Source organism: Cynoglossus semilaevis, chromosome 11 (genome assembly GCF_000523025.1).
Source record: "Cynoglossus semilaevis isolate Cse_v1.0 chromosome 11, Cse_v1.0, whole genome shotgun sequence".
Classification (NCBI taxonomy): Eukaryota; Metazoa; Chordata; class Actinopteri; order Pleuronectiformes; family Cynoglossidae; genus Cynoglossus; species Cynoglossus semilaevis.
Genome location: NC_024317.1, coordinates 6,762,106 through 6,775,474, shown reverse-complemented (window position 1 = coordinate 6,775,474; position 13,369 = coordinate 6,762,106). Strand labels below are relative to the sequence as shown.

The 13,369-nt window shown below is 40.4% G+C and overlaps 1 protein-coding gene and 1 non-coding gene across 7 annotated transcripts in view; both read left to right on the top strand.

The window, feature by feature from the left end:
* The window catches only part of kif21b (kinesin family member 21B), a 54,307-nt gene that overhangs the window by 8,233 nt on the left and 32,705 nt on the right, over positions 1-13,369 (top strand). For all 6 annotated transcript variants that reach the window (XM_017036798.2, XM_008320273.3, XM_008320275.3 and 3 more), the window contains exon 2: positions 12,873-13,095. In XM_017036798.2, the coding sequence (XP_016892287.1) occupies positions 12,873-13,095 (223 nt within the window). The remainder of the gene's footprint in view (positions 1-12,872; positions 13,096-13,369) is intronic.
* On the top strand, positions 12,101-12,173 carry trnal-cag (transfer RNA leucine (anticodon CAG)). Its single transcript has one exon. It is a non-coding gene; the product is annotated as a tRNA-Leu (tRNA).

Sequence of the window (13,369 nt, the reverse complement as noted above, 5' to 3'; positions counted from 1 at the left end):
TGAACACTTCACCTCTTTGGCTGAGCAGAGACAGAGAACACACTGTGAATGAATCTGATGTCTACAGGTCTTTGTGCCTTGTGCTGAGTTTGCATGTGTGCACACACACACATACACACACACATACACACACACATACACACACACATACTGTAGATGCGCTAAGCATAGACATTTGAGGCAAACTGAGGATGAAGAGTTTATGCTGTATTTCTTTTCATAGAGGAAGGAGCTAAAGAAAGACTGGAGAGATTTGTATTGTCGTCTCACTTTGATAAAGTCACTCTGCTTCTTTTAGACAATGTGACACTTCCTGTAATTCAGTATAACTAATAACAAGAAAAGAGGAAAAAAAGACAAAGCAGGACAAAGGGTAAACAGAGCTGCAGGCCTTTTGTCCTTATTGCAATCTGCAAATATCTGCATTTTCTCAGACACGCGGTCACGCAGTTTGTCCGCATTCATCCATATTGACACTAGAACTTGTTTCACAGAAATAAAACTAATATTATGGTTTTACAAGGTGTTAAATTACGCTCTATATTAGTCTGTGTATTGTCAATAGAAAATTCACGGCATATGTTTAAATGTTTCTTAATGTCTTCCACTAGCCTTGTTGTTGTTGTTTTTTAAAATATACAAGGTTAGAAGAACAGAATAAAATCTTACACTGGCACTGAGCTGTTGAACTTTTGACATAAAAAACACTGGGTGTCAAAGCACTTTCAAAGTATTTTCCTTGGTCACATTTTTACGAGATTAATCCAACCCATTAATCCAACCCATAAAATGGGAGGTATCCTTCCTTGCATTGTGAAGGTAGTACAAGATTGATATAAAATATACCCAAGTGTTCAAATACCTTAGGCACACTGGCTGAAGGCACTTATCTACAGACGGACAGACGCTGGTGCTGTCTGCATTTAGCACTTATACCTAATGCTGTCTGAAAGAGGGAGAAGCCGGACTGGTGTAATTGCCCAGCAGGCCTCCAGGGAGACAGGCAGATGAGCAGCAAAGTCATGGCAGCAGTCTGCAGCTCAGCAGTAGATGTTGTACGCTGTGTGTTACAGCACAAAGTGAACAACGCAGTGACTTAATTTGGCAGCTGTGTGTCTGCCTGTGTGTGTGTTTGCTTTTGACCTTATTCCTGAAAAGCTCAAATGTTATATACATACATTTACTTTGTTGGTGAAATTGCTGCATTTGGTATTTAATTTTTTTAACAGTAAATAATCTGAAAAATCATTAGATGAGAGGTCTATAAGTTCACAGCTACTGCATCAAATCTCCAATTTAATCTACTCTACTGTTTTTCCTACATAGTGCTGGCCTCATTAAAAAAACCAAACAGAATAAAATAAAGAAAATATTAAAATTTACATTTATTTACCTTGTTGCACCCCATGCAATAGCTTTTTGCATCGTAGAGGTGGAAATAGTTTTTATTTATTTAATATTCCATTAAAATTTAGTCATATGCCAAACATTTTTCCACATTAACACTTCCTGTTCAAGCCACACAGGTCATATTCACATGTGCCTTTAATTGTCTGGGGACTAAACTCTTGTTCATTTCAGTCAGAAACACATGCTCCACCCCATAAAATGGGGCTGATTCTTTGACCTGTTTCTCTTTTAATGAACTCATTCGTGGGCGTTGTGGTCCACTGTCATAGTAAATCTTTTTCACACACACACGGGCGAATGTGGGCAGTAAACTGGGCCTGGGGTGGCCCGGTCATGGTTCTAAGGAAATTTAATATCCTTAAAAAATGTTGTTGAAATGCCCCACGGTCTCTCCTCTCTGCTGTTCATGCTAATTGGGACGGAGCAGAATTTGGCTGGAACCTCTGTGACCTTGACAAAGCATTTTGCACTCGTAAAAAATGAAGGCAAAGCAACTCATTTGATTCTTCCACATGTCTCCCCCTCCCCCCCCGGGGTGAAGCAGACAGAGTAGATGGAGGAGGAAGGAGTGAATGATAAGGAGGAGGAAGTGGGGATTGACCCAGAATCGGCTCCATTAATGCTCCACGCTGATTTTGCCAGTGTAAAAATGAAATGATGCTCATGTGAAAGTGAGTGATGGAGGTCCGTGGTCTGACAGTGGTGACAAGAAGTCAGTTTCCTAATAAAGCCACTAATTTTATATACATTTTTTTTGCAGAAAGTGCATTTTTCTTTCTTTGTTGTGGCTATATCTATGTTTTCTTACCAATGAAATTTTTTTACATAATCACCGACCTCATACATCAAAGACTTGCACGAGTTGTTTTTGTTGTTGTTTTTCAAAAGCCTGGGGGGAAATTAATGCAGTTTTTATGGCATGTTTCACAGCTGGTTTTTAATCAGGAGCCTGCTCTATTTTCCACTCTGCTGTCTCGAGATACCTATTGTCATCATTAAAATGTGATATTTCAGATCATTAAGTCTCCCAGTGATTCTGTTATTAGATTCTGAGTTTCATTTATTCTCTTTTATGCTTTGTCTGGTGGTCATGAATGTGGCTTTTCTTATCGACAACCAAAACAAAATCTATCCATTTCCTGTCACCTGTCCATCACAGGGCCGCATAAAGAGACACACAAGAAAGATAGTTACTTTTGAAACATATTAGCAGCTGCCAAGGGGATGTGAAATCACCATACTATGTGCATTGTCAGAAAAGAAAAATAATTACATCCTTTTTTAAAGACTTACTCAAACATTAAATGTATCTCTTGAGATTAAACTACTTCCTTTAAACAGGGAAATCCATTTTTGCTGTTGAACTCATTCTTTAATCGACCAGCTGCTTGTCACAAATGAGGCTGATTCTTGCACAGTTCACTTGGAGATGAGCCACGTGACAACGTAGACACCAAATGTGAATGACAGACGTTTTTGAGTCAGGCTGCCCCCACCTGAGAGACCAGCTGTCATTTCTGCTCCACTTGTGTCTACACGTGCTAATGACCGTTTGTTTACTATGCAGAATGGCCTTTGTGCTACTTATCCCTCAGTCAGAGAGTCCCCCCTCCTTTTACTTGAAGCCTCACTGACTCAGCTTCACTCTAATTGAATGGCATTAGTTCACTCACCACCTGGGCCACTAACCTTCCTCACACTGCTTCCCTTATTGACTCTCTTTTGTTTTGTAGTGTAGAAAGGGTGGAAGTGCTGAGACATAGTCATAGTCGGTGCCGCAGCCAAGAATGACAAGTACTTTAAAAAAATCATGACCGTACACATAGGACATAAATACACAAGGGGGTAAAATGTCTTTTTTTTGTGAAATAGCGTACTGTGTAGTATGCTACACAAATATCAGAAAATATATTTGGAACTGTCAATTTCTTCAATTTCTTAGACAGTGTCATTTCCTCATTGCATGTCTCTTGTCTATGACTCAACATTAAATATGATGACGATTACGATAATCAGTTTTATTTCTTGTCAGTTTTTCTTTTAAATTGTAGTAGTAGCAGTGGTGACTGTTAACTGTGTAGGAATCTAATAGGTCACAAAGTACCAGTACTGACCAGTAAGTAACCTCAGGAATCTACACTAGATTTGAGAGTGTCCTTGGGTGACAGTCTGGTGTGATGCTGCGATGTCTCACCCATGTGGAGGACTTTGAGACGAAAGTCAGGGACATATTGAGTGGGGAATGTCCTTCCTCAGTAGTCCATTACAGAAGAGCATCTGTTGTTGTGAACTGCCAAGCACAAACACTTAACTGATTACTAGATATAGACATTATGGGAAAGGTGTCCTACTGTAGATGGATAGCGATGGATGCTACATTGGACGGACGGAGAGACGGAAAGATGAAGAAGATCAATCAGAGAGAGGTAAAGCAGCAGCTGACGGTTTTATGTGCTGAATCAGTGCAGACAGCTGATACAGGAAATCAATGGGCGAGCTGATTAAATGGACAGCAGGACAGAAATGAGTGCTGTAGCTCAGCAATCAAAAATGGTGCCTTTTAGTTGCTCCGTGCTCCTGTTTCATCAAGAAAGAGGTATTACTGTAGTACCTTCTGTGGTACCACTGCAAGGTTTTTTCATAAAGTTAGCTTTGGGATGTTTTGTTTGTAGTCATGACTATGTTGTGCCAAAGTATAGAAACATGTAAATACAGAAGTTCACTTTGAGCTTTATTTTTCAAGACATGGGAATTACGTTTTGGATGCAGTACCAGTGAAGACCAGAAGGGCATACCCACAGAACTCTTTCACTAAAGTTACATAATCATATACAACAACTAGTCACTATTGCAGATATAACATGGAAAAAAGGCAAATATTACTGTTGATCATCTGCATCAAACACAAAAAAAATCTGCTGACTTTGATAGGGATTTGAATTTTCCAAGGCACATTTTTTCCATCTTCTCTTCTTTTCTGCTGCGGTTTTTGATAAATACCAGGTTTCAGATTCAACCTTCCTAAGCGTTGGTCCACCATCCTTCCATCCATTACTGTTGTATCTCACGGGGCATCTCTCATTTCATTTCTCAGCCACTGATATGCCCAGAGCTGCTAACCTAAAAATAGGCCAAACCCGATTTCTCGACTTCTCAAGGCCTTTTATGATGAACAGACAACTATCTGTACGAATTGCCATATGATCTTCTATCCTTTGTGTTTCCTCCCTTTTTAAATTTTCTTTCTTTCTTTCCCGGCCTTTGTATTTGTTTGACCTCTCAGAGGTTGAACAAACATGGAGGAGCTGACAAAAGGCTCTCTGAGCCAGTTGTCAGCTCCTCCGTGACATTTTTGTTGTGGTTGCACAGTGACATAAAAAAAGCAATCACATGTAAATCCAAACAATTCAATTCAAGGCCTTTGAAACTTGAAACAGATGAACAATAGACAGTCGGTGACAAATGGATATAATGACCAGTAACAACAAAGGACTTTGTGTTGTTTTATAAATGGTTTATGAAATAAACCAGACCCAGGTCAGGGTTGGATGTAAAGATGTTTGTTAATATTTCAAAAATAAATATTTAAAGAATGATATTTTTAAATAAAAAAATGGCACCATGTAAAGAATTTGTGTTGTAAATGTAAATGCAGTATTTGGAAGCACCAGTTGTCAACTCTTCTCTTAACTTGTTCTTGTTATCAAAGGAACAAGTTACCTGGACTTTCTTACAAAAACAAAGATAAGAGTTCAGTAATCACACACCCACCCACACACACACACAAACTCACAAACATGACTGCGTGTATTTCCTTAATCCTAATCCGAACACCGACAGTGACTAGGCATTAATGACTAAGGTACTGATCGTTCTCACGACTGGAACAGACCCAGATGGGTCCACTGTGCTCCTGCTTATGTAATCTGTGTGGAGCTGATTTCATGTGAACTTAATCTCTGTCTGAAAGAGAAAGACCGTTCTGTTTGGTTCATAAAGCTCCGGGACTGTGACGGCATCATCGTCCCATTTACTTAAAGGTTGGAGAGTAAATCCCTAAATGGTTTGAAATGGCATTGAATTCCCAACCAAGGCTGTAATTGGTTTAAATGTGACTATTGATTCTTTATTCTAAATGAGGCTAAATGTGGTTTCTAGGTTTAGTGAAAGAGAATGAGGTTTTCTTTTCTCGGTTTGCACACTGATGAGTCACTAGGTTTATGTTTAAAGCCTTTGAGCATTTTTTTGAAATAATTCATTAATGGTTGGTTGAATGGTGTTTTTTTTTACCTTCCAAACAGCGTGTGACCTTTGTGACCTTAAAAGCCTAGATTGTGTTTTTAATTTTCTTTTAACCTATCATACAGTTCCAGTGAATCTAACTATGGTTTTGGTAGTTTTTAAAGAATGCATTTTTTATATCTACATTTGGCTGCATACCAGTGTGTGGCTTTTCTAAATGTTTATTGTTTTATGGTAAAGTGCTCGTGAGAAATCAAGCCTGCGGTTTGTGTTTGTGGAGACAACACCCTGTGAACTGAAAGTGTGGATGCATCCCCGAGCACTTTGGATACTTCTGACATGCACCGACAGGCTGGGCCCTAAGAAGAAGCATTGAAATGTGTCTAATGTCTAATGTTATTTAAGAGAGAATTAAATACCTCTGTAGTGTACGTATCACACTGGTACAACTTTTGTCTCAAGGTTTGTATGGAAGCTGTAGCAATCGACAAAACACTTACCTAAGGCTGATGTCCGGTACTGAAGGACGGAGGGTAAAAACCAGTGTAAACTTGTTTATTACCTCCTCCCTGCTTGTCTTCTTTGTGATAATTTGATGCGGACGCTGCAGGTTAATGTTGTCTGTGTGACACTTACACAAAGGAAAAAGGTTGTGTGAGACAAATTAATTGGAGAGTGGTGACGGTTTCCCTGCTTATCTCTCTGCTTAGTGGTTACAGATTAATGGGATGAAAACAATTGGAAATGACAGTGTAAACTCACCACCTTCTCAATCAGCAGCTTATATAAAGGATTTATTTATACCAGCATGGGTCATAGCCTGGTGACAGATGAGCTGCAGCTGTGAAACCTGTGACATGTTGTTGATCCCTATACAGCCCAGTGGCGCTACTGTAAACAGTGGTGAGGCGTCTGTTTTGTGTTCCTACAAAAACTTTCCTTTTTATTGAGGTTAAACAAACATAATCAAAGCCAGGAAGTTTAAGCAGATAAGGCATTAATAAGTTCTTCCCTACAATTGGTTAAAAGACTAGTTAACGTAATCCTGCACGGTGTTGTCCTGTGGAAGGAAACCAGAGATCACAGTGAAACATGGTTCAATAACTCCATACAGATAGTTCAGGGGTTGAACCAGCATACTGGTGATTTTCTTGCTCTAAGGCAAGGAATTAGTCAAACAGATGAGACGTTGTAACATTTTTATTTGATTTGATTTATTTTTATTTTTCCCTGAAATGGCCGACAGCGATGCAGTGGTAGTCCCCCCGCCTGCCACCAGGTTCCACGGTCAATGCCACCTAGTCAATCCCAGGTGGCATTGTGGCAGGAAGGGGATCTGATGTAAAGGTGTGGACTACCCCTGAAGACAGGACAAGCCTAAAGTGATTCTTCTTTTTCGCTGATGTTACTCTTAGACAGAATTCAAATGTCACATTGCTTTACAGTAGAACAATGAAGTACATTCTAGTTGTTTTAAAATAGCAATTCAATTTGTGTTTTCAAGTTGATCATATGTGGGATTCAGGCCTTCTGTTGTGTAGTCAGTGATATTTTGTGCTTTCAAACCAGGACCAGGAAAGTGGTCCTATTTAACTGCCTGGTAAAAGTATACAGTACCAGGTTTGACTGTATCCATAAACCCTCTGAGAAATGTTACAGCCCTGCTCCGTCACCTGTGGAGCTTTTGTTTTTTTATCCGTCAGCACAGCCTTCCTTGGGTCATGGCAGACGGACTGTGGTAGTTTTCTGTCAACAGTCAGTGTAGCTGCTGTGTGAAGAGAAGAGAGGTGACTGTTTGTTTGCATTTTAAACTGTTGTTAGGACACACACAATGGAATGATCTCCATCACCAATAATAGCTGTGTGTACTTTTTGGTCCATCGTTGGTAGCAAATATATGATAAGAAAAAAGGGGAGGAAATGAAGGCAGTGAACAAAAGTCCAGTTTAGTGTGAAATCCTCCTCTGTTGTTAAAAAATAGAAAACAGAATAGAGCTCCTGTGCTATTTCTGTCAGTCAAGCTTTTGTCTTGATACAGTCTGTTTTCACTGGCAGAAAAATTAGGGCTGGGCGTCGGCAAAAACCTGCAGGAGACAAGAGTACGGAGACAAAAGAAAAGCCCACGATGTTTTCCTGCACAGTGATAATGGAGCTGAAGAGATAACAGACGTCACGGAGAGAAGAAATTTGATGAGGCTGGATGTTGTTCACATATAAATGTACAAAGTTAAAGGGAACACATTGACACTGGCTGCATGCCATAGAGGACACAGCAAAGCTCTAAGAAGCTTCAGAGAATCAGATTAACTCCGTCTCTTTATACACACACACACACACACACACACTGTTTTTCACACAAGTGTTAACATTAAGGAAATGAGCTCTTGGCCTATCAGTGGCTATTTCTTTAAAGGCTGGTAGAGCATGCACACACACACACTGGCACTTGCTACACTTGGCAGTGACCACAGTGGCCTGATTTTATTACTGCTCTGTAACAGAGTTGGTGTTTGGTCCGGATGGTTTTTGGACTATGTTGGATTTGAGTTGAAAAACATGATAACTAGTGTTTGGTTTCTGTGCCATTATCATGAAAATAATGTTTTCATACTGTTGTAAATCAGACCTACTGTATCCCTGCGCACATGCAGTCAGTGAACACTGGGAGTCTCTGTGCAGCACGTGCAGTTCCCAGGGAAACTGGCCACTGAGTCAGTTGTGCCAGCTCTGCGACGAAACTGAATCCCAGGCATTAGAAAGCGTAACGTGTCCAAGTCTACGTCTACGATTATAGAAAAAAACTGAACTGTTTTTAAGGTTGGAGTCGAGGTCGGCTTTTATTCACTCCCTCAAATCATTCATGAGAAATGACGAGAAACATTCTAAACCAGCCCAAACTCAGGGTCTTACAGTTTTGGGAAGATAATTAGTAGTGACTGACTTCCCGGGGTCTGTCTGGCACCAGGCACCGTGTGACTACTAACCTCAAGAACATCATGATGAAAGGGTTTTACCTCGTTGTAAACTTCCTATACGGGGAGCAGGCGTTAGCTACTGTGGTGCTACTGTAGTACTACTGTAGTACTACTGTAGTACTACTGTAATACTACTGTAGTGCTACTGTATTACAGCTTCCCACCGTGACAATCACCTTCACCATCTTCTAGAATCATTCCACTTCCATTTCCATTTTCGGTTATGTAAATAATTTACCTCTATCCACACTGGTTTGTGACAAGTCGTATTTCATTTCTCCGTTGTATACCTCCATACAGGGTGTGTTCTGAGTTTCCATGTTTGTTTGTCTGTGTTTTGTTTAATGACTGAAGACGTGTTACTACATGACAGTATATGAAGGGTATAGAGCAGGGCTGAATACTAGCATTTCAGGTCTTTTCACTCTAACGTAGTGTTTGTGTGTGTGTATGTTGTAATTCCCCACGGTGGTTAAACCACTTTCCCATTAGTGAGCGTAGATGAGAAGAGATTAGCATCATTAAATTGCTGCATGAGATCCTCAACCTGCCTCGGTGTTTTTCCCAGCGATGCCTGTATGTCATCTGTTTCATACAGACGTTTATAGGCTATTTATAGCTGCCACTTGTGTGCCCTTAATGTGTGTGTGTTTGTGTGTGTGTATGTCTGTTCACACGTGTGCAGCCTGAGTCTGCGTCTTAGCATGAATGATGTATGTGTGTGTGTTCAATGTTTGCTGTTTCAATCAATGTTATAGATCTGAGCTTTTGTTAAAACATCTGCCTGGGTCTTCGCCCAGCTGAGCTGTGGTTTAAATGTGTGTGTGTGTGTGTGTGTGTGTGTATTGATTATGTATAGCTGGTCTATTGTCTTGTCTCTGTGGCTCAGTGATCGATTTCTGCTTTGCATTTTCTCTGTATGTGTGTGGAAGACTGGTTTGTCTGCTCTGGTTCAACACTGAGACTGTCCAGTCTTTCGAGTGTCTTCAGTTTTTTCAGGTAGTTTGGTCTAGTGAGAGTGAAACAGTCATAAGTATTAGTGGCAATAATGTAATAATAATATTATTAGTTAGTTCTTTAGTCGCGTTGCGTCTCCACTGTTTGAAGGAGGTCAGAAAACACATTTCAGAAATTTGCAGTTCCATCTTATGCCTGCAGTGGCCACACGTTGGAAGCGTTGTTAGTTCTTTGTGCTCTGAAGCAGGAAGACGTCTGAAGCTGGCCCAGTGTAGGGACGTCTGTCCGGTGAACTGTCCAGTGTGTAGCCACATTACCCAATGGCTTCTGGGATTGACCCCAGCTCCCACTTTATCCCTGAAGATGATGAAGTGTTAGAAGATAAATGAGGATCTAAGCCTTCAAAGATTGGTGGCGTCGTCAGATGAGTAGCTCGATCATCTCACAGTTAGGGTCTTCTCCCATCCTTATTGTAACATGGCCTACATCAATTCCATCCTTTGTCTTGTATGGATCATTATTGATTAAATCAACTGTATTGATTCTTATGGTTAAGGATTTATGACATTCATCAGTCTATCAATCCATCAGTCTATCCTTTTGGAGCCAAAGACACAAAGAAGTAATTTCTTTAGTTTATGAGCTACATATTATGTTGTTTTGGAATATTTAGTTGGAGTTACAGCCTTCCATTCAGATTCAGTTAAGCTAATCAGCGTTATTCAATGCTGTCAGAATGTTATTGCTTCAAAAATTAACAACCTAAAGTAGACAGAGCTGAGATGTAAATGCTTTCATTAATTATGAATTGACTCCTAACAGCAGAAATGTGGCTGTTCAGGAAGTCATTAGTGGGGCTAATAAATGAGTGTCTAAAAATGGTCTGTGGAGTGGACTATACAGTACAGAAGGCCATCATACCATTAGGGTTAAACAGGGACTGGGTTTTTTTTTCAGGAAGTTGATGAAGAGCTCAGTCTGTTTAAAAAATGTCCTCACATTAATTGGGTCCACCTGTCTGCTATGCTCCTGAGAAATGTGAGCTAAAGTTCATAAAATGTTTCCTGGATGTTCTTCCTCCTAATGAGAGTGGTGATGAAAAGTTAATTAACGTAATGGAGGAAGGAGTGACATTTGCAAAACACAGCATTTGAAAGCCAGAGGTCTGGACGAGGGTACTCTGAATAAAAGTCTTCTCCATTTGGCAGAGATCTTTCTTTCTTTCTTTCTTTCTTTCTTTCTTTCTTTCTTTCTTTCTTTCTTTCTTTCTTTCTTTCTTTCTTTCTTTCTTTCTTTCTTTCTTTCTTTCTTTCTTTCTTTCTTTCTTTCTTTCTTTCTGTCTCTCTCCCTCTCTCTCTTTCTCACTCTCTCTCTCTCTTTCTCAGGTGGTTACACTTGACACTCCTGACCTATAAATATTGCACTCTAAAGGCTGATTTACACCAAATGCAAACTGAAAGAAAGGACAAGAAGAATGACCCCCCGCCCATTTACGATGCAGCTGCGTCTGTTTTCGAGTGGTTGCACACACACACACGCACACACACACACACACAAACACACACGGTCCATTGTCCACAGCCAACACACTCCTCCTAGTCCATATCCAGTTTATGTTAATAATTGGCTTAAACAACACTCATTCGGTGTGACTGTGGCTCCTTCTGTATTAACATCAATGTCAAGGTCACAGGCGTTGATTAAAAACACTCATCCGTCTGCACAACACTAAGGTTGTTTGGCTAGAAAAAAAAGGCTAATATTTTTAAGTCCTTCCTAGAAACCCCTTTACTGCCTGACAGAATGTAAAAGGCTGTTGTCAGCTCTGTGGTCTGTTTCTTAAGCACCACAGCGTTGTGCGGTGAGAAACCCCTTTACTGCCTGACAGAATGGTCTGTGGTGGTCTGTTTCTTAAGCACCACAGCGTTGTGTGGTGACGGGGTTACTGATGTGTTTGTGGTGGTGGGTGTGGTTCACGCATGAGAAAGAGGGCCCATGTGTGGGATGAAGATAGTACAGTAGATGTTTTGAAAATGTGTGTGTCTTTGTGTTGTGCCCACTGACCCAAAGCCAAGTCCGGGGTCGTTTGGGGATTTTCTGTCGCTTCACACACACGTTGTGTGCTCGTCTTTGTCGTAGCATCCCGACGGGAGTTTCTTGTGTGGTCTCAATTTGCTTTCTCAAGACTTACCCAGGGGGTTAGCATGTGGAGAGGGAGCGCTGCTGCGCCAATACTGCTGTCTCAGAGGTTTTCTACAGCTTAAAGTGATTACCTCTAGTCTGTGTTCATTGTGTTCCACGGAGAGCCTCAGATTAACAGCTGGGCTGTGCAACAGATCTGCTTTATGTACATTGTGTTATTGGAGAGACCAATATATGGTTCAAATTTGAAACGTCATGTCACTAGTTTCACATAGCAGTGACAAAAAGGGTTAAGTTGGTTAGTCATTTTTTATATATTGTAGTGTTCATTAACAGTAAGTTACTGTAATATTTATTTACTGTATATTTAAGTCGGTTCCATAGTGTAGCGGTTAGCACGCCTGCCTCAGAAGCAGAGAGTCCTGGGTTAGATTCCCAGAGGAACCACATGCTTGGGCGCTTTAGCATTGTTTAGCATTGGACTTCAAAATCTTGAACCTTGATTTGTTAAATTGTGTATGGAAAAAAATCCGTTTGTTTCACAGCGTTGGTTTTGTGCCAGGTCACCAGGCATTTGCTAATGTTTTGGGAACACAGCATATTTACCAGCCCAAACTGCATTAACAGTCATTTTCCTGTAGGCATTCTGCCTCACTTCTGGCAAACCTCCCAAAATGAACTTCCATTTAAATACTTAGTCCCCATTCTGTCAATGTTTTCAAAGACACTGTAAGCTGTTTTACTCCTTTGGATTCATCTGCTCAGGGATTACTTTACAGATGGGATGTCGGGTTGAAAACAATTAACTCTTGAACTCTATCAAAAGCAGAAGCCTGGCAGAACACTCAGTGCTGAGCAGCAGGATTTACATCTTCTGTAATAAGTGACTGATGAACCTACAGCAGGTTCACGTTCATCACTGTCCTGTCTCTTACATCGTCTGAAAACTGTCTCTCATTTTAAAGCTCTTTAATAATTTTCTGGACGTTCTCAAACTGTGTAAATCATCACTCTTGATGTCTGTTTTGTCTTTGAGCCTATAATGAATGACGTTAATTTTTCTCACCTTTTCAAATTTAAATTTTAAACATGTTATCTGACTGATGATTTGACTCATGCTCTTCCTTCTTCTTCATCTCCTCCTAGGATTCGTCCTCAGATGGCCAAGGAGAAAATTGAGGGCTGTCATGTGTGCACACTGGTCACTCCTGGGGAGCCACAAGTGCTGCTGGGAAAAGACAAGGCCTTCACCTATGACTTCATGTTTGACATAGACTCAGAGCAGCAGTGCATCTACCACAGCTGTGTCCACAAGCTCATCGAAGGCTGCTTCGAGGGATATAATGCCACTGTCTTCGCCTATGGTCAGGTATGACAGTAACATCAGGCCAAGTGTTACTTACTCCAGCAACAAGGAATGGGAATTGATAAGAATTTACAGATTCTGTTTTTTTATTATCAATATGAATTATTGATTCAATGAATTCATTTATTTAATATTGCTGGTATTGTAAAATTCAAGTTTTATATTCAAGATGAGTACATAATGTAGCGCTGACGTAAGCTGTCTGTCAGCTACAGTCATGCCGTCTGCTTCTTCTTGGCAGCACCAATAAATGTCAGTGCTGACTAAAACCTGTTCA